At 44.9% G+C, this 21009-nt stretch overlaps 1 protein-coding gene across 3 annotated transcripts in view; it reads left to right on the plus strand.

Annotated features, from left to right (window-relative positions):
• The window catches only part of KATNIP (katanin interacting protein), a 227168-nt gene that overhangs the window by 91519 nt on the left and 114640 nt on the right, over positions 1 to 21009 (plus strand). For all 3 annotated transcript variants that reach the window (XM_066576139.1, XM_066576138.1, XM_066576141.1), the window contains exon 18: positions 10968 to 11043. In XM_066576139.1, coding sequence (XP_066432236.1) covers positions 10968 to 11043 — 76 coding nt within the window. The remainder of the gene's footprint in view (positions 1 to 10967; positions 11044 to 21009) is intronic.

The following is a 21009-nucleotide window of genomic DNA, read 5'->3' on the forward strand; positions in this document are numbered from 1 at the left end:
TGCAGCCGGCCTTAACACTAGTTGTGCTTTATTTTTATTTTTTTATTGTTTAAATTTTTCAGGCTAAACCTAGGAAAACGGGTGTTTTTTAAACTTTTGTTATTTTCATTTGTTCTGTAGTTAAAACAAGTTTTGTGAACTTTTTTTTTATTTTACTACTTAAATGGGACTTCAGCTTGCAATCTTTTGATTGCTTCTGCTATATACTCCAACACTTTTCTGTATTTCTGTATTACAATGTATTGGTCCCTACTCTGTCATTCTATTACACCCTGCCACAGGCAGGGTGTAATAAAAGTAATAGCAGTTCTAAGGCTGTCATGACAATAGAACGGCACCCTGCGGTATGGGGGAAAAGGTGGGTGGCAATCGGAGGATGGATGGAGCACCCCCCTCCCTCTGTCCAGCCATTGAGATGCCGTACTCCCTATTGAACGTGGCATCTAAAGGGTTAAGCAGTAAGAATTGGCATCATCTTCTGTCTCAGCCACTGTGGCCGGGTGGCAGTTGTGTTTGATAGCCTGCACCCACCAAGTATGGATCAGGCTAAGCTCGCTGCATATAGTCTCACCCGACTTCTCCCACATATATCACATTTTCTTTTTCACTCCTGTGCATGTAAAATAGAAAAATGGATCAACTTAAAGGGGTTGTCCCGAGGCAGCAAGTGGGTCTATACACTTCTGTATGGCCATATTAATGCACTTTGTAATGTACATTGTGCATTAATTATGAGCCATACAGAAGTTATAAAAAGTTTTATACTTACCTGCTCCGTTGCTGGCGTCCTCGTCTCCATGGTGCCGACTAATTTTCGCCCTCCGATGGCCAAATTAGCCGCGCTTGCGCAGTCCGGGTCTTCTCCTCTTCTCTATGGGGCTCCGTGTAGCTCCGCCCCGTCACGTGCCGATTCCAGCCAATCAGGAGGCTGGAATCGGCAATGGACCGCACAGAAGAGCTGCGGTCCATGGAGACAGAGGATCCCGGCGGCCATCTTCAGCAGGTGAGTATGAAGACGCCGGACCGCCGGGATTCAGGTAAGCGCTGTGGGGGTTGTTTTTTTAACCCCTGCATCAGGGTTGTCTCGCGCCGAACGGGGGGGGGGGGGGGGTTAAAAAAAAAAAAAAACCCCGTTTCGGCGCGGGACAACCCCTTTAAATAACCTAGATTTTGTCTAACACTGCAAGCTGTATATCCCGTGTCAGTATACTAGTGCTTTCCTGGTTTTTCCACACGTAATACATGGTGAATAGAACCGATTGATTTCAGTGGGTTCATTCATATGAGCGTATTTTCTCATGCGATGTACATTTGGGTGAAAAAATTCACAGCCTGACCTATTGAGGCCATTGAAGTGGTAAACGTGAATACGCAGGAAACCAGCATATTTGTGCACCATTTCAATCAACTTGTGTGTTTTTTTGTGTTTGCAAATACACCGTGTATTTGTGCACGTATAAACATGCCAAAGCAGCCTAAAAACTAGGCCTAAAAACGCTTATGCCTGTGTCATCAAGCCCTAATATTGCCCCCCACAATGGCTTTAGCAGTAATAATGAAACCCATAGTGTCCGCAGTAGTAAGTGTCCTGTATATAGGCACCAGTAGAAATAGTGACCCCCATGGTAGTTCCAGAGATGCTGCCCAACCAGTGTAATTGTAAGCACAGCTCCCATTAACTTTGAGCACTGGACGCTATACCGGTGTGAAGACAGTATGCCGCTCCACAGCAAAGGTAGGATTGAGGCGCTCACCCTTTGTGTAGGGTCGAAGTGCTGCCACGGCAACCAGAAGCCAGACACTGGTGCCCGGGCGTGCCATTGCATGTGATCGCTGTTGTGAGTGATAATGCAGTGCAATACAGAAGTACTGCAATGCATTATCATACTGCCCAGAGCTTACAGGGACATTAAAATGTAACAAAAAATAGTGTAAAAATAAAAACGTTAAAAACAAACAAAAAACCTTTTCTGCACACTTTCCTCTCCTCCTTGTATAATTTATTTATTTATTTTTTTTTTTTTTAAAACCAGCGTATTTGGTATAATCGTATCTGTAACAACCTGTACAATAAATTGAACACACTGTTTATCATGCACAACAAAAAAACGTTTGAGTGTTGTCTCTCCTGACACGACTATTCTTAGTAAGGGGAATCACAGTGGTATAGAGATCTATATATTTAAAGTAAGAGACCCTTCACAGATATAGATATTAAAACTTAAAGGGGTTGTCCCGCGCCGAAACGGGTTTTTTTTTTTTCAATAGCCCCCCCGTTCGGCGCGAGACAAACCCGATGCAGGGGTTTAAAAAAAAAAAAACGGATAGTACTTACCCGAATCCCTGCGCTCCGGTGACTTCTTACTTACCTTGCGAAGATGGCCGCCGGGATCTTCACCCTCGGTGGACCGCAGGTCTTCTGTGCGGTCCATTGCCGATTCCAGCCTCCTGATTGGCTGGAATCGGCACACGTGACGGGGCGGAGCTACGAGGAGCAGCTCTCTGGCACGAGCGGCCCCATTCAGAAGGGAGAAGACCGGACTGCGCAAGCGCATCTAATCGGGCGATTAGACGCTGAAAATTAGACGGCACCATGGAGACGAGGACGCTAGCAACGGAACAGGTAAGTGAATAACTTCTGTATGGCTCATAATTAATGCACAATGTACATTACAAAGTGCATTAATATGGCCATACAGAAGTGTATACCCCAACTTTGTTTCGCGGGACAACCCCTTTAATAACTTTTATTAAATAATTATAAAAACATGGGCTCACATATAAAACTCACAGACATTGAGACAATACAAAAAAGTAACACAAATTATAAAGGATCGACCCTGGTTGGTGATCGTGTAGGGTAGCAGATCTCCTAGATAATTCAGGGAGATTGTTATGATTTTATTTATTCACTCTCCGGTATACTTAAGACGTCGTGAAAATATATATACGAGTCTTTGAAGTACCGCTAATAAAGATAGATAATAGAGCATTTTTGTGTAGTAGTTGGGCCCAGAATTGAGTCCCACAGTTCACAAAAATATGTACCCACGTCCAAATGATAGATATTAGATTATTTAGATAATTATGCGGTACGTGAGTGATGTAGAGGTACCCAATTGTAACACGATATTGTTTTGCATATCGATGATGCTAGACAAAAAGACTCTATATGAGTACCCAATTGTAACACAATGTTATATTGCACATCAAAGGTGCTGAACAAGAAGGCTCAGAAGGCTCGACGCGTTTCCCTGTCCTGATACAGGACAGTTCCTCAGGAGCGACGGTGATTGTCACCATAAGCTAATGTGTAGTGGTTATGAAATAAACCAATAGTTGCCAGGGTTCGGTAATTAATCAAGTCCTTGTATCAAGTGGTGGGACCCAATTTTGGGTAATACCACCTGCTTGATAATTTGCGGAAGTCACGGTACTACTTCAATATTATAGTTTCCGACGCGGTGTCTGTGTTGTCACCACTGTCGGATTTCCCAGGTGTGCACACCCTAAAGGGAAACTCAGTTGGTGCTAAATTATAACCTAGTTTACTCCAACCCTTCTGTGGGTAGATCAGATCACACCCCAGACGAGGGATAAAAGGAGCTTTACACCACTAGGTCCAGGCTGGTCACTCAATGCATCATTGATGGAGCTGAATTGATACTATACGGTGACCCCCTGGAGTATCACTGATGTAATAATCAATATGGTGTTCCCAACTGTCTAAAGATTTCTTCAGATAGACACGGGTTAATGTAGCACCTGTTTGCTTAAACTGATGGTGAGCGGCCGGCACTACTTCTCTCTCTCTGTCCCTGATGCACACCCCGGTCTAATCTAACTTTGGATAGACACTGAAGGGGCTCTTTTCTTCTCTGCTCTCAGGCACTTACCATCAATGGGGCTCTACCCCCAGTCCTAAGTTAGACAGGTGTACTATCCTTTCTTGTCTGAGATAGCCGCTGTGAGACTGGGACGCATACTGCTTATGACCTCAATCACCCGCCATACGGGGTATCATCCCCCGACATACACAGACCGGTATCATACCAACCTGTGTGCCAGCGGATTTTCATTAACTGCAGAGTATTAGTTGTTATGGCAGCCACTAGAGGGTCGTATTAGACAAACTAACCTTTAGTTTAAGCGAACAGGTGCTACATTAACCAGTGTCTATCTGAAGAAATCTTTAGACAGTTGGGAACACCATACTGATTATTACATCAGTGATACTCCAGGGGGTCACCGTATAGTATCAATTCAGCTCCATCAATGATGCATTGAGTGACCAGCCTGGACCTAGTGGTGTGAAGCTCCTTTTATCCCTCGTCTGGGGTGTGATCTGATCTACCCACAGAAGGGAAGAAGCAAACTAGGTTATAATTTAGCACCAATTGAGTTTCCCTTTAGGGTGTGCACACCTGGGAAATCCGACAGTGGTGACAACACAGACACCGCGTCGGAAACTATAATATTGAAGTAGTACCGTGACTTCCGCAAATTATCAAGCAGGTGGTATTACCCAAAATTGGGTCCCACCACTTGATACAAGGACTTGATTAATTACCGAACCCTGGCAACTATTGGTTTATTTCATAACCACTACACATTAGCTTATGGTGACAATCACCGTCGCTCCTGAGGAACTGTCCTGTATCAGGACAGGGAAACGCGTCGAGCCTTCTGAGCCTTCTTGTTCAGCACCTTTGATGTGCAATATAACATTGTGTTACAATTGGGTACTCATATAGAGTCTTTTTGTCTAGCATCATCGATATGCAAAACAATATCGTGTTACAATTGGGTACCTCTACATCACTCACGTACCGCATAATTATCTAAATAATCAAATATCTATCATTTGGACGTGGGTACATATTTTTGTGAACTGTGGGACTCAATTCTGGGCCCAACTACTACACAAAAATTCTCTATCATCTATCTTTATTAGCGGTACTTCAAAGACTCGTATATATATTTTTACGACGTCTTAAGCATACCGGAGAGTGAATAAATAAAATCATAACAATCTCCCTGAATTATCTAGGAGATCTGCTACCCTACACGATCACCAACCAGGGTCGATCCTTTATAATTTTTGTTACTTTTTTGTATTGTCTCAATGTCTGTGAGTGTTATATGTGAGCCCATGTTTTTATAATTATTAAATAAAAGTTATTAAGTTTTAATATCTATGACTATTCTTAGTAGGTACTAGTATTCTTCAGGAAGTAACAATTCTGGGACATATCATCTTAAAAATCTGCCTCGATCCTCTCCTCTCTTATTTCTCCTAGAAATGTCTGAAACTATTGATAGATGGGTGTTACCAGTTGGGCTGTAGTGGGAGGGGGGAGTCCTTTGCAAACTGACACTGTCCAATCAGTGTTGACTAGAGATGAGCGAGCATACTCGCCAAGGACAATTACTCGAGCGAGTATTGTCCTTAGCAAGTACCTGCCCGCTCGGAAGAAAAGGTTCGGGTGCCGGTGCGGGGGAGCGGTGAGTTGTGGGAGTGAGCAGGGGGACGCGGGGGGGGGGGGGGAGAGGGAGAGAGAGATCTACCCGCCTCCTGTCGGCACCCGAGTCTTTTCTTCCGAGCGGGCAGGTACTCGCTAAGGACAATGCTCGCTCGAGTAATTGTCCTTAGCGAGTATGCTCGCTCATCTCTAGTGTTTACGCTTTTGGACGAGAGGGTTGATTTGTCAATTTATGAATACACTTCTAAGAGTAACAACAGAGGAACAGCACAACACAGAAATATAGAGAAAGATTCAAGTATCTACTGGAACAGGCATGTCAGGAGTGCTGACGGGTCCTGTTTAATTTATAGGGCCTGGATTATTATAATGTTCAGGGTTTATAGAAAGTCATCTGACATTCCCTAAAGGCGAAATCCACTTAAAATGTACATTTTAGCATATAGTACCATAAAGACATGTCAGAAAATCACATCATGGGGGTCCATAAAGCTTTTATGTCCGCTGATTTCAAAAACTTTAAAGCAGCCAGACCCTTTGGACACTACTAAGATTATCATCGTTGGAAATATCTGACACATCCTGAGCAAACTGCTATTGATTTATATCAAAATCCTTTGTTTAGGATATGTCAAAGATTTCTACTGTGTGAAATTCCTGAGTGGTACTAAATGGGCTTCCAGGCTCTGACATTTCCTTCTGACAGATATGTATGATGTGTCAGAAGATCAAGGGGAACTATAAAACTTGTCATTTTAGTTATACTTGTCCAGGAGGAATAATAGAACAGCACAATGTAGAGTTATGAGAAAAGCAGATGCTGAACAATTGTTGTTTTATGGGGAATGGCAGTATTAACTACAGCAGACATGTCAGGGATGCTGGCAGGTCTGCTTTCAAGAAAAAATAAGTTTACATGCTGCATATTGGTAACTGAGACCGTATTGCAACTTCCTGCTGCAAATAAACCAAATGGCAAACTGCATTCCAGTCCTTTGGTTTCGGATGACAAACACTGCCAAATGCTAGTGTTACCAAAATGCAAGTAAGGAAAATGGAACAATACCTCTGCAGCGCCAATATCTGCTCCTAATCGGTAAAAACGACAAAATGCCTTCTCCCGCAACTCGCAACACACCACAGGTCTTTTTTACCTTGTTTATCTGTTGTAATCGTGAAAGACTTAAGGCCCTTTTACACGCAAAGATAATTTTTCAAATGACTGAAAGATTTAGCAATCTATTTGCATAAAGTGTTAATGGCCATTAACACTTTATCATCTTTATTTGCATATAAAAGAACCTTTAGGAGTTGTTTGCAGAGTACAGTGTGTGTTTAAACACCCAGCTGTCCATACAGCTGCATTGTTGTCCTCATGGTTGACAGCAGATTGCATAGTTCTCCTCGCGGTTCGTATAAACGTGTCGCGGGGAGAACATCCTGCAGTTTAGTAAAAGATGAGTGAAATACATTCAAATGAAATGTATTTGCTCAGTCCTTCAGCGGCTGAAGGATGGATTTTAAGTGAACTGAAATCCATCATTCAGATGAAAAGTGCACGATGCCTGCATTTACATGTAACAACTATCGCTCATTTAAGGCGTTTGGACACATTTTGAGCGATAACGATTGCATGTAAAAGGGCCTTTAGTGCTGACACACTTATTCTATGCTAAGTGGGTGGTAGGGTTTCCATTACACTAGTCAATAACAGTCTTTCACATAATCCCTATCATGAGGGCAATAAGCAAACTTCCAAGTACAATCAACAAAATTCTCTCTAGTTCAGATCTCAAGATCCTCAGTCAGAACAAGAACTATCATCATCCAAACCAAGCACTCCCAGGCAGTAAGGGTTAGCAGATAGGGCTTACGGTTTCTGTTCAAAAATAAGGTAACACTACACAGATAGTAATTCACTTAATTACTCGCCAATCTCCACAGCTAGCAGTCAGATCTTGCATTTACTGGTCAGGGGACGAGTCATTCAAACAACACCTTATTTCCCCTCCATGTCACTATCACACTGCAAACACAACAGTAACAACATTTCACAATTTGACAATCCTATTCACTTCAAACAATTACAGAAGTTAAATTTACACAAATAACAGCAAGAATATACCTTCTGTCAGGGTTCTTTGGCACAAACACGATAGTAGACTTCCTTTCTGCCCAACGGGCTACCGTTGTTGCATAAGGAAGGACAAATATAAGTGTAAGAATAAGGCTCTTATCTGTACATTTAATTAATGTAGTCCCAGTGCAGAAGCACGGTGAAAGTGTCCGCTAGATAAAAAAGTTATTTGTTAGTTTTGTTAGTGAAATGTAGTGCAATATGTATATACTTGCTGGTCCATATTAGGAGGTAATACAAGTAAATCGCAAATGATTCAGTTTATTTGTCAAACAGCCAGAGAATATATAGTCTTTTAAGACAAATGCATTGAAGTCAGGTGACCAAAAGTCACCCGTTTTAACATATGCATAACTTATTAGGCCTTTTAGCTCGTGCAGTGACATCAGTCTTTTGGTCACGCGCTGTCTGAGATCATTAATTAATCTACAAGTACTCCTCAGTTTAGTCAAGGTCTGAATGTATAGAAGATCAACTAAAGCAAAACGGATAATAAAAAGTTCTATTTACTAATACATTTCAAAGGCAAAGTCCATATTTAGCAAGCGGTCTGGCTACACAGCAGAGTGAGCCAGAGGTCAGTCACAGATCCTTCTTCTTCACGCCTTGCAACCTTCTTTACAAAAATATCTGAATATATGTCAAGTAAATAAGTCAACATGGAAGGAAAGCAAGATTGAGTTTAACATACACTATGGTTTCTTTCAGACTAGTTCTTGAAAAGAAACAGCCACGTTTACATATGCTTAAAGGAGTATTCCAGAGACTGGGCAATATTTTCAAAATTTCCCTAACTTTTCCACTTAATGCCATTATTGCAAGCAACCATCTATATGATGAAACTGAGCTCCCGTGACTTTATTTGGCCGACCTGCGCCACCGCTCCTTTCCAGCCAACTTCAGTTTTCCACACTGTTATATAAAATAGCCGCCATGGTGTACAAAAAGTACATCTCCCACAATGCCCCACTGCCAGTTACTGAGGAGGGCATGTTCATGACTGTACAAACTGTGTCATCATTACAGAATTTGAAGGCACTGAGCCTGTCTGACCAGTAAAACAGCGAAGCGTACAGGTCATAACCATTGGGTACTAATGGAGAACTAAGCAGGGTGAGAGAACACAGGTAAAGAAATCTCTGCAGCTTTGTAAAACGCCTTGTAAGATATTGCAAAATTACATATTATTGCCTTATAAAGAATATAATTTTCAGGTTGAATCACTGGAATACCCCTTTAAGCTCTGTCCATGCATGCTTTAGGTTTTTTTTCTATTACATTGCATTTTGACTATTAGAATAGCACAGCATGCGGCACTATTCTATGCTGTGAAGAAAAGACCGAAACCAAATGGACTCATTACACTGTTCAACAACAAAATTGTAAATTGACAATTACTAATTGACAAGTAGCTAATTTGTATTAGTTTGATGCTGCTAAAAGCAAAAATGACAGATACAATTGATAATTAGTTCTAGTTTTTATTTTACAAGCGTCGGTTGTGGACAATGGGATTGCAGTTGGGATACACCAAGTATTCTTGCTTCATTTGTCAATGGGACAGTTGGGCTAATGAGCTTCATTACATTAAAAAAGACTGGCCTGCAAGAGAAACTCTTCAACCTGGTACCAAAAATGTACAAAATGAACCATTGGTTGATTCTAAGAAGATTTTACCCCCCCCCCCCTCCACCACCCCCCTTTCCCACTACACATCTAAGCAAGACTAATGAAAAACTTTGTAAAGAGCCTGCAACAAGAAAGTGGGGGTGTCAGGTTGTTGTCCTACAGATTAGGGAGCTTTTCAAGGACAATCCGTTCCATGACGTTCTTCAGGCTGTCTAGAAGGCTGCGTGGAACAGTTTTAAGAGTGTTTGTTCTGGATTTATGGGAAACAAGCGTGCGTCCAATTACAAAGAGCTGGTGAATGAGATGCTCATGTGCTACCACAAGATTGGGGTTCACATGTCTCTGAATATTCACTTTCTCCATGCCCACCTTGACATCTTCCCAGAACACTGTGGAGCCGTCGGTGATTAACACGGTGAACGAGTCCATCAGGACATTGCTGCCATTGAGCAAATGTACGAAAGCAAATGGAGCCCGGCAATGTTAGGAGACTGCTGCTGGACTATCAAGAGAGACACTCCAGAGATGCAATACAAACGGCAGGCGAAGAGAAAGCGACAAACTTGAAATCGCAATAAATGTAGTTATTTATTATGTACTTAGGCCCATGTAATGATAGTTTGTCATAAAAATTCCCAATAAACGTGTGGAAGCCTTTTGCAAATTTCACCCTGTAACCATGAATTGTGTATTTCATTAATTTCATTGTCCCACATCTCCAGTTTTAAATACTAGAGCTAATGATTTAGCGATATGGTAATATTCTATTCCCTTATGGTCATAGAAATGTAAATAACCTCATTTGAATGCATTTACAAAAACTTCATGAAAATGAGTCAGTCAGTTGGGTCATAATTTCTTTCAAATGGATCATAATGGTTCTGTTATATCTAATGTGGATGCTGTAAAACTAGAAGCCATAAGACCATTGTAAACAGATCCTAAAAGTAATTGCTTCATCAATTCCATGCTGATTTTTTATTTTTTCATTTTTTCTGTTTTTAATCTCCGTATATAGTAAAAACATGAAATAGAACCTGTCAGGTACTGACGGAGGGCAGCATAAAGTAGTGATAGACATGCTCCTTCCAGCGGTCTGTCACTTATAAAGTAAGATGTAGTAGCTGTGGAGTACTTCCATGCAGAAGCTTCTGCGCATTCATCAGGCCCTGCTCGCCCTGCCCACCTGCCGTGAATGGCACTTTTCTAGCTATGAGAATGCATACTGACAAAAGGTTTAATCACGGTGGGTGGGCAGATTGAGCAGCTCCTCATGAATATTCAGGACCTATCTCTTCCCAGCCACAGCAGCTTCTGTATGTATGTGCTCCACAGCTACTACATCTTCCCTCATAAGTGACAGACCGGTGAAAAGAGCATGTCTGTCACTACTTTATGCTCAGTGAGGACCTGACAAGTCCCCTTTAAACTGGATAGGGGCTCGTTTGCATCAGTGCTTTTAGATTTCTTTTTTCCTGTTCTATAATGGAGCAGAAAAAAGGAACCCAGTCCCTGAACTGAACCGTCATATGGCAGCGCTGAATGGATCCCATTGACTACTGTGGCGTCCACTCAGTTTCTTGTGGGCCTTTTGACGTTTTACAAGACGAAATAGCGCAGCATGCTGCACTGTTTTGTCCTTTTTTGTAGAATTCAGTGACCAAGGCCTTAATTGTCTTGAAAATTTGCTTATCTGCTACTTTTTTTTGTCTTAATAGGTTTCTGATCAGAAAACTGTAGCATCTGTTCCCCGTTATCTTCTCAGCAGTATACCAGGAGTTTATATCGGTAAATGTAAGTATATTTGATAATACGTGCATTAGTGTAAATGCATGTAACAATGCATGCGTTTATGTAGTATTGTGATCTGCTTATATTATCCTTTAGCTGTCATCTTAGATTCTATTTATGTCTTGCCGTACTTGTCAAGCTGATTGTTTTGTGAAAGTTCTTTTACAGTTCAGTAGTTTGATCCAGTGTCATAGCTTCTCATTAAGGTTTTTCCAGCATAGCTGTTTTTTGTCTTTTTTTTTTTTTTTTCATTCTCTCCTTCCAGGAGCTATCGTTTTTTTTTTGTTTTTTTTAATCCGATAATTTTTATTGATGCTATATTTTTGAATACAATTACCTCCTTAATTTCTATACATTTATACATTCATAAGCATAATGTGCATAAGACGTTTCATACCCCACCCAAAAATGTAATTAATCATAACTATATTTAAGCAAATCATAATCTTCCCCATCCCCAACAAAAAATGTAGACACAAGAAAAAAAAAGGAAAAACCTAACTCTTCTCCACCTTTACACCTTTCTCCCTCACCCTCTCTAAATCCCATCAGCTTTTCTACAATACCTCAATGCAACCAGCATTCGATTTGAATTATCCATTTTATATATCAGACCATCTCCCCCACATTTCCTCAAATTTTGTCACACAGCCTCCTTTCCTATATATATACATATGCAAAGATATGAGCTCTCTTATCTAGATGATAAAATCTCCTGCTATCAGGGGGGAGTGGAGGAGGGGGCAGGCTTCATCCATCTGGCAGTAATCCTCTTTCACGCCTAGAGCAATGCTCTCTGAATTCCCAGAATGCCATCAAGCACATAAACAATACCCAATAAACAAGTTCTGGGTTTAAGACCAATATCGAGAAGATATATTTTCTTGTCCATATCAATGGAGTACACAGCGTAAAGACTGAGTATAGCTATTGCCACTAGGAGGCAGGCACTAAGCAGAAAAAAAAAGTGTTAGCTCCTCCCACTTTATTATTTCCTTGCAGACACCAAGCTAATCAGTTTTTAGGTGTGTGTCCGTAGTAGTCAGGTCTTGTTTCTCGATGGTCTTAAGACACTGTTGGGATTGGGAGGAATAACAGAGAAGCAGGAGCTAACCATTCTGTTGTCTGCCCCAACCTCCAATGAAAAGTTAACACTCGAATGTTGCCCGCTAGCCATAGGGTTCCCCTCCCTTGCTTGTTAAAGGCAGATGAGCGCCAGGGGGGAGCACTGCTCGAGCAATGGAGCGTCCAGGCAGATCAGAGGAGTAAGTAATCTCTTCAGCCGTGACCAAGGTAAGTATTGTCACTTATCCCCTAGCCTCTCTCTTGTCATCCTTGTAGGAGCATGGGGCTGTATCTTCTATGGGGGTTTGGTCCTGCTGTGGTTATGGATCTTTTTGGGTGGCCTGGCCTTTTCCTTGGTCTTTCTTTTCTGGGCCAAATTCGCTGCTCGGCATGGCTTTGCCACCAAGGGCCCGGTGTGGCTTTGTAGGCGACTGTGGTCAGAGGCTGCTGGACCGTTCTGGTCTGGCAGTGTTTTCCTTGTGGGTGCCTGCGCTGTGGTGACCTTGGTGTGGCTGTCTGTCTGCTTTTCGCCACTGCCTGCAGCGGGCGTGGGGAGAGTTCCACTGTGTCAGCTGGAACACTGAGCAGCTTCATAAAGCCATGCCCTGGCTTTTGTGCCTGCTAGGCCGCTTCCATGGGACGGCGCTGAGTGATGACATGGCTGGGGGTTGGGCTTTCATCTCCTCCAATGACGGCCCTGCACATGCTGTTGGTCCCCTGCTTCTCGTTCATTGAGAACCACCTTTTCATTTCAACCTCTGCAATACAGCTCCCTGGACAGCATGGCGTGCTGGGACCAGCGGTCCCATGCTGAAAAAGCACAAAATAAACCTTGCTGCACATTGTGGCTTAAATCCTGGGATGTGGATGCCTCCTCTAAAAGGTCGCTGACAAGCCTTCCCTTCGTTGGTACAAGTCTTGTTGGAGCGAGGCTGGATAAGATCATATATGAGGCTACCAGTGGAAAGATATTCCACCTGCCACAGAACAGATTCAGGTGTCTGAGAACTGCACAGAGGAAAATGTGTCAGTTTTATTCCTTTCACTGCCTTAGTCACTAAGCCTCGGATAATAAAAGGGCATCATAAGGTCAAAGGCACCCATGACCACAACACCCAAAGTCATCTTCTACTAAATCTTCTGCCTACCCCAAGTTTGGGGGAGATGGGGGCAGGGGACGACAACTTCCCCTACTCAGGGAGGCCTCGCTCTCCAATCTTTCAGATGCATGGGTTCAGTAGGTTGTTTCTTTGCGCTACGCCATTGAATTTTTGGCGCAATCCCTCAAATGTTTCCTCGAATCAAAAATTTAAAAATCCCCTTCAAAGGCCAGGGCCTTGGTTTGACGATGCACAACCTATCCTTTCAGGGTGTCACTATTCCGTTTCCGCCTTCTCAACATTTCATCAGGTTCTGTTCCAACCTGTTCGCAGTGCCTGAAAAGAATGGGTCCGTCAGACCCATTCTGGACTTAAAGAACCTAAATTGGTACGTAAGGATCCAGCATTTCCTGATAGTCACTGAGATCTATCATTGCATCAGCAGAGCCTGGGAAGTTTCTCTCATTGCATCAGCAGAGCCTGGGAAGTTTCAAGCTCTTGACAAAGACCGTATTTCTTTCTGTAAATGGTCGAAACGTTGCTAGTTACTGTACTTTATGGAGGAATAAAGAATTATCCCTTGGAATGCTGCCAAAACTATATTTATTTTCCTGTGAATGCTGTGGAGGTGTGACCCAACCTCCATCTTGGCTCTGCATTTTTGCACTCCCGGCCTTTTTCTAGGCAGTGAACGCCACCCGCTGCTCCTGATATCGGATGTAAGGATATCTGTTGCTGGTGACTGAATTATTAGTTACACAGATGTCTTAGCTCTGTCCATCGACTCTCCGTGGCGCCTCCCTCTTTTGCTTACAGGGACCTCTCTTCCACCCGAGTGTATCCACGCTTTGTTTAATGGCGTGGCGGTTGAAATCATCATCTTGAGAAACCCTGGATTTGCAGAGTCGGTCATTCAAACCATGTTGAGAGCATTAAAACCCTCCTCGAGTTTGTTTCGTTTGAAAGAGTTTCTTTCTCTAGTGCAAACATCGCATTTTCCATCTAATGGATTTTTCCCCAGTCGTCTCCACGACAGCACCACTTGAGATTGCCTCCTCCTGATAGGACAGGAACACACTGAGATGTTAGAAGCTCCCCCACTTCCCCACTTTCCTCAGTGTCTTCCTGTCCTGCCAGGAGGCAGGATCTCTGAGAGGGGCTGGTGGAGAAGCCAGCCGGAAGCCTACTCACGAGCATATCGGAGGGCAGTGGGTCAGCCTGTTCTCCCTTCCAGCCAGACGACTTCTGGGACGCCACATGGGGTGGTAGCCCCCGGGCCAGGTTCCTCCCGCGGCGGCCCATGGGGGGTATAAAGCGGGAGCCTCGGTCCTCCTCCTCGTATAGACAGAGCGCGGCGCTCCAGGCAGCCCCTTGACGGCGGGGGGCGGGGCGTCGCGACACGTGTCCAGCGCGATGACGTCATCGCGCTCAAATCAGGAGGCGTACAGAGGGGGCGGGGCTTAGCGCAGGAGCGCCAAAATTCAAAATAAAGGAACCTGAGAGAAGCCAGAAGGTGGACCAGCACTACAGGTCGCAGGGTGTCTGCAGCACTGGTATCGTAATGAGTGCTCCAGCACCAGAGACAGCTGAAACCTCAGCCACAGCGGCCGTAAGTAGCCAGTGCGGCAAAAAAACACAATGCAAAATCCAATGTACTGTGTGTGGAAAATTGCATGTTTACCCGCAAAAAATGCTCTTTTGTTAGGGGGATAAAAAAGACGTCCCCCCCCCCCCCCCCCCCCCCCCCCCAGAACAAAACTCAAAAAATGCGTGGAGTGCGGGACAAGACTGCCAGCTACGTACCAGAGGCCTCTATGCAAGGCGTGCGTAGCTAGGCTAGTCAAAGAGGAATTGGGGGGATTCATGGAGGACATTAGGAAGCTGGTGAAAGAGGAGGTTCAATCAGCTCTAACGTAGCAGATAGCGCCGCCAGCAGGGGCTAAGCGCCAGAAAAAGGCGTATATTCCCGAGGAGCCTTCCGACTCCGAGAGTTCAATCGGGTCGGAACAAGAGGAACCGGCGGCCGAGGAGTCCTCAGACGATGAGGACTACAAAAAATACCTATTCCACCAGGACGACTTAACAGAACTGATTAAGTCGGTCAGCGCTACGCTAAAAATGGAAGAGCCCAGAGAACCACGCACCCTGCAAGATGAGATATTTGGGGGCCTGGGGGAGAGGCGTAGGCATACCTTCCCTGTCCTCAAAAATATTACTAGAATTATCCAAAAAGAGTGGAAGAAACCCGACGCCGGTTCCTTCTCCGCTAGAGGGGTAAAAAGAAGGTACCCATTCGAGGATGAAATTTGCGCAAGCTACGAGGACGTACCCAAGGTAGATGTCCCAGTGGCCAAAGTAGCTAGGAGGACGACCCTGCCCTTCGAGGACGCTGCACAATTAAAGGATCCAATGGATCGCAAAGCTGAAGGCCTCCTAAAAAAATCATGGGAGGCAGCGGCAAACATACTCAGACCAGGGATCGCAGCCACTTGCGTGTCGTGGATTCTGGGGGTATGGCTGGAACAGCTGGAGCTGCATTTAAACAAATAAGACGCCAAGGGAACAGATCCTAAACTCTCTCCCTATCCTGCGGATGGCAACAAACTTCTTAGCAGACGCAGCAGCCGAGACAGTCAAACTCTCGGCTAAAGCTACAGCCCGGTCTAACTCGGCCAGAAGGGTGTTATGGCTGAAGTCGTGGTCGGGCAACCTAGCCTCTAAAAACAAACTATGTGCCCTCCTGTTCTACGGCCAGTTTCTTTTCGGACCGGACTTAGACAAAATCCTTGAGAAGGCGGCTGACAGAAAGAGGGGATTCCCAGAAGAAGAACAGCAGAGAGGGAAGACCTTCTTCCGGGCCCCAGCGCAACAGCCCAAGACCTACCGAGGCAAGGGCAAGACGGGCCGCTGGAGTTACCCCAAGGGGGGGGCAGAGGAAGGAATTTCCTTTTTAACCCCCACCAGGGGGAGCCAAAGCAGAGACCCTTATGCCACCCCCGTGGGGGCAAGGCTGGGGAGCTTTGCAGATCAATCGGCCGCGATCTGCGAAAGCACATGGATCCCAAAGATCCTACAGCAGGGATACTGGATAGAACTGGTGTCCCCCTCCCAGAAGGAAATACGTCAATTACACCTACTAAGACGAGGCGTTCGAGAGCTACAACAGTTAAACGCAGTATCCCCCGTACCGCGGAACGAAGAAACCCGGGGCCATTATTCCAGGCTCTTCCTAATAAGAAAACCATGCGGGAAACATCGGATGATAGTAAACCCGAAGCCTCTGAACGCCTTCGTCAAGTACAGAAAATTCAAAATGGAGTCCATCTCCTCAACAATATAGTTGATTCCCAGAGGGGCCTACATGGCATCCATCGATCTAAAAGACGCTTATTTCCACGTGCCGATCCACGAGGGGTCCCAGAAATACCTAAGGTTTGCAGTGGATATGGGCGGAAGAATAGAGCACCATCAGTTCAAATGCCTGCCTTTCGGGATCTCCTCAGCACCCAGAATTTTTACCAAAATTATGGCAGAGGTAGCCGCCTACCTGAGGAAGAAATCGGTCCTAATAATGCCCTACCAGGACGATATTTTGATAATAGTAGGGTCCAGAGAACTCCTAATAAAACACCTGGAGATAGTGCTAGAACTTCTCCAGTCCCTAGGATGGATCATAAACTGGGAAAAATCCAGCTTGGATACCAGCAAAGAGAAAACATTTCTGGGTATAACACTCAACTCAGAATCTCAATGCTCCTGCCTGCCCGAGGAAAAAATACAAAAGATTCGACGGCTGGTCAAAACCTTCCTACGGAGACAATCGTGCACAATTCGGGAAGCCATGTCCCTCCTGGGAAGCCTGACGTCATGCATTCCAGGAGTAGCATGGGCCCAGGCCCACACCAGAGCCCTGCAAACCTCAGTCCTGTCAGTTTGGGACAAAAAACAGTCTCTCTAGGGGCAAAAATGTACATCCCGAACACAGTGGAAACATCCCTGCGCTGGTAGACATCCCCAGCGAACCTGCGGAGGGGGGTCCACTGGATACAGAACCCAGCCATGCACATCATAACGGATGCAAGCGCCTGGGGATGGGGAGCGCATGTGGGGGACCAGTTCCTTCAGGGCCCATGGCCACAAAGGATAAGAGACCAATCCTCAAACTGCAGGGAACTCCAGGCCGTGTGGCGGGTCCTACAGCAGTTAGGAAACTCGCTACAGAACCAGCATATAAGTATACTGTCGGACAATACCACCGCGGTCGCCCATATTCGGCACCAGGGGGTCACAAGGTCTCCCGCCCTGCAAAACACCGCGCAGAAAATTTTCCACTGGGCAGAGGGCCGGATCCTTCGATCACGGCAACACATTTGAAGGGGACACTAAACCAAAAAGCGGATTTTCTCAGCAGGAGGCGGATAGACCCAGGAGAATGATCTCTTTCTCAGGAAGCATTCAGAATCCTGACCAACCGATGGGGGACCCCACAATTGGACCTATTCGCAACCAGGGAGAACACCAAAGTGAGCAACTTCTTCTCCCTCCGGCCAGGAGATCGTCCTACAATAGACGCCCTAGGCCAGGACTGGGGAGAGGGGCCTGGCGTACGCCTTTCCTCTGATACCGCTGATTTCCAGAGTCTTACAACATTTCAGAACCCAGGTATGCACACTAATCCTGGTGACCCCCTTCTGGCCCAAGAGAAGTTGGTTCGGCCTTCTGACAACTTTGAGCGTCCAGGACCCAGTCATCTTTCCTACCTGGACAGATCTGCTATCCCAAGGGCCACTGAACCACCCGGGCATAGACAGACTCCACCTAACAGCATGGATCTTGAGGAATCCTCACTGAGAGGCAAGGGGTTCTCAGAGAGCGTGGTTGAAACGTTAATGTCCAGCAGGAAAAAGACGACCCACCTTATCTACCAGAAGGTTTGCAGAAGGTTTTCCTCATGTAGACAGGGAAGGGATTCCCGGGACTCCATCCCGGATATCCCCTTGATCTTAGAGTTCTTGCAGGGGGGCCTAGAGATGGGCCTCTCTCCAAGTACCCTGAGGGTCCAGGTTGCAGCCCTTAGCGCTATATGTGACACAAAGTTCGCGGAGAACAGATGGGTCAGCAGGTTCCTGACAGCAGCAGCTAGACTACAACCTAGGCCCATAAATATTTTTGCAGACTGGAACCTTAATTGGGCCCTAAGGGCCATGACAGCGGAACAATTCGAGCCGATCGAAGCATTACCGATAAAAATGCTCACGATCAAGACTATTTTCCTGGTGGCCATCACCTCCGCAAGGCGGGTTAGCGAGTTGCAGACCCTGTCCATTCGCCACCCGTTCCTGAGGATCCCGGACACCAAATTAGTATTTAAAACAGACCTTGCCTTCATGCCAAAGGTAGTATCACATTTTCATAGGTCCCAAGACATAGTAATTCCCTCATTTTTTAGTAAGCCTAAAAACGAGGGAGAAAAAGCCCTAAGCTGCCTGGACGTTAGGAGAGCAGTCCTAGGCTACATGGATGCGACAAGCCACTGGAGACGGGACAACAACCTGTTCGTCCAGTTCTGTGGCCAAAAGAAAGGGAGCAAAGCAGCAAAAAGCTCCATAGCCAGGTGGATCCGCCTGGCCATTATAGAGTCCTATAGGGCCCTCAGGAAGGAAATCCCCTTAGCTCTTAAAGCCCATTCTACAAGGGCAGTAGCGTCCTCATGGGCCAAACATAGCTCAGCTTCGGTCGAGCAGATATGCAAAGCCACAGTCTGGAAGAAGTCTCACACGTTCATTAAACACTATAGGGTAAAAGTGCAGCAGGATGAGGACATGGCCTTCGGCCGCAAAGTCCTCTCGGCGGCAATCCCACCCTAGAAAAAGACTTTAGTTGGTACATCTCAAATGGTGCTGTCGTGGAGACAACTGGGGAAAAAATAGATTATACCTACCCGATAATCGGATTTCCAGGAGTCTCCACGACAGCACCCGTACATCCCCCCCCCAAGAAGATGAAAAAGAAACTATAGAATATAATTTTCCAAAAAAAAAAAACCCAGTTGGGTAAAGATTTAAGTTAAGCTCCTACCCCGGCAGTCCTTTAGAATCCACTGAGGAAAGTGGGGAAGGGGGGGAGCTTTTAACCTCTCAGTGTGTTCCTGTCCTATCAGAAGGAGGCAATCTCAAGTGGTGCTGTCGTGGAGACTCCTGGAAACCCGATTATCGGGTAGGTATAATCTATTTTTTCCTTACCCAGTCTCCTGTCTGCAAAAGGGTTTGGCTATAGGCCTAAGCCTTAGCTCCCTATCCATATTGTTCCAGTGCCCACTGTCCTTAAAGTCCCCCATTTGTACTTTTCTGCAGGGAGTCGCTCACGCCATCCCTGTATTCCATTTTTCCGTATCACCCTGGGACATTAATCTAGTACTGGATGCATTGCAGTCTCATCCATTTGAGCCAGTAGGTGAAGCCTCAGTGTGCCTTTTGATTTATAAGGTGGCCTTTCTGGTAGTGGTTGCTTCCATCCGCTAGGTTTCGCCGGAGGTTCAGTCTTGTTGGCTAAATCTCCTTTCACTGTCTTTTATCAGGACAAGGTGGTGCTGTGTCCGGTTGCTTCTTTCCTGTCCAAGGTGGTATTAGCTGTCCACCTTAAAAAGAATATTTTTCTGCCGCCCTTCTGCTCTGCCCCAGTTCATCCAAGAGAACGTGTCCTTCACAAGTTGGATCTAGTCCAAACCTTGCAGATTTATCTCTCTGATGGCCTCTTTCAGGCGCTCTGATTCCATTTTTGTAATTCTGGATGGCCCGAGGCATGGCCTTGTGGCATCCAGAATCGACGGTACAGGTGTGTAGAGTCGCGACGTGGTCTTCTATACATACCTTTTCAAAGTTTTACTAGGTACATGTGTTTGCATCTGTGGATGCCTCAGAGAGTTTTACAGATGGCTGTTTCCCATCCTGAGAAACTGCTCTCGGACATTTCATGGTCTTTAAGCTGTGTCTTTCTCATCTCATTCATTTGGGAGGACATCACCATCCCACTTATGGTTGTTACTTTCTCTAAGTTGTTGTCTTCCTGGTCGAAGGGTTTCCTTTGTTATACATGGTGCCATTCTGAGTTTTATATTTTCTGTCGTGGCGCTATATTAATTGTCATTTTTTGCATGCACTGCTTGGCTGCTTCTACTGCTTGCAAACGAACTGATTAGCTTGGTGCCTGCAGAGGGAACATAGCGATGTGGGAGGAGCTAACATATTTTTCTGCTTAGTGTCCATCTCCTAGTGACAGTAGCTATACCCATGGTCTTTAAGCTGTGTCCCCCAATGAATGATAAAGCTCTTATGGTAAGTACAAAATCTTGTTTTTTTTTAATTATCACTAGGACCCCATTCCAAAATTCACACAATTTCACACAGTCCTAGGCAAATGCATTAAATCTGAACCACCCGTATAACATTTCAGACAGTCTGAGTTTAAACAACTTTAATGGAGTATGATAAACTTGATGCACTAAATACAATTGCAATACTTGACTTTCAGATGGAGATATCATTGGAATCATATGCAACACTTTGGCCTATTTATCTTTGCTAATATGGCCTAAATTGTTTTACCATTTTTCTTTTACTGGGAACTGCTGTAAATAGTAAGAAAGCATCTGTCTATATAAATAAGATATTACACCCCTTGTAGCTCCAGAACACCCAAGAAAATTCACCAAAGTGTGTTGAACCGTAAACACAGATACTGACTGAGCCTGAGCAGCAAACGAGTGTTGTAACTGAAGGAACTGGAAAAAATAACTATTGGGAAT

Source organism: Eleutherodactylus coqui, chromosome 8 (assembly GCF_035609145.1).
Source record: "Eleutherodactylus coqui strain aEleCoq1 chromosome 8, aEleCoq1.hap1, whole genome shotgun sequence".
Lineage (NCBI taxonomy): Eukaryota > Metazoa > Chordata > Amphibia > Anura > Eleutherodactylidae > Eleutherodactylus > Eleutherodactylus coqui.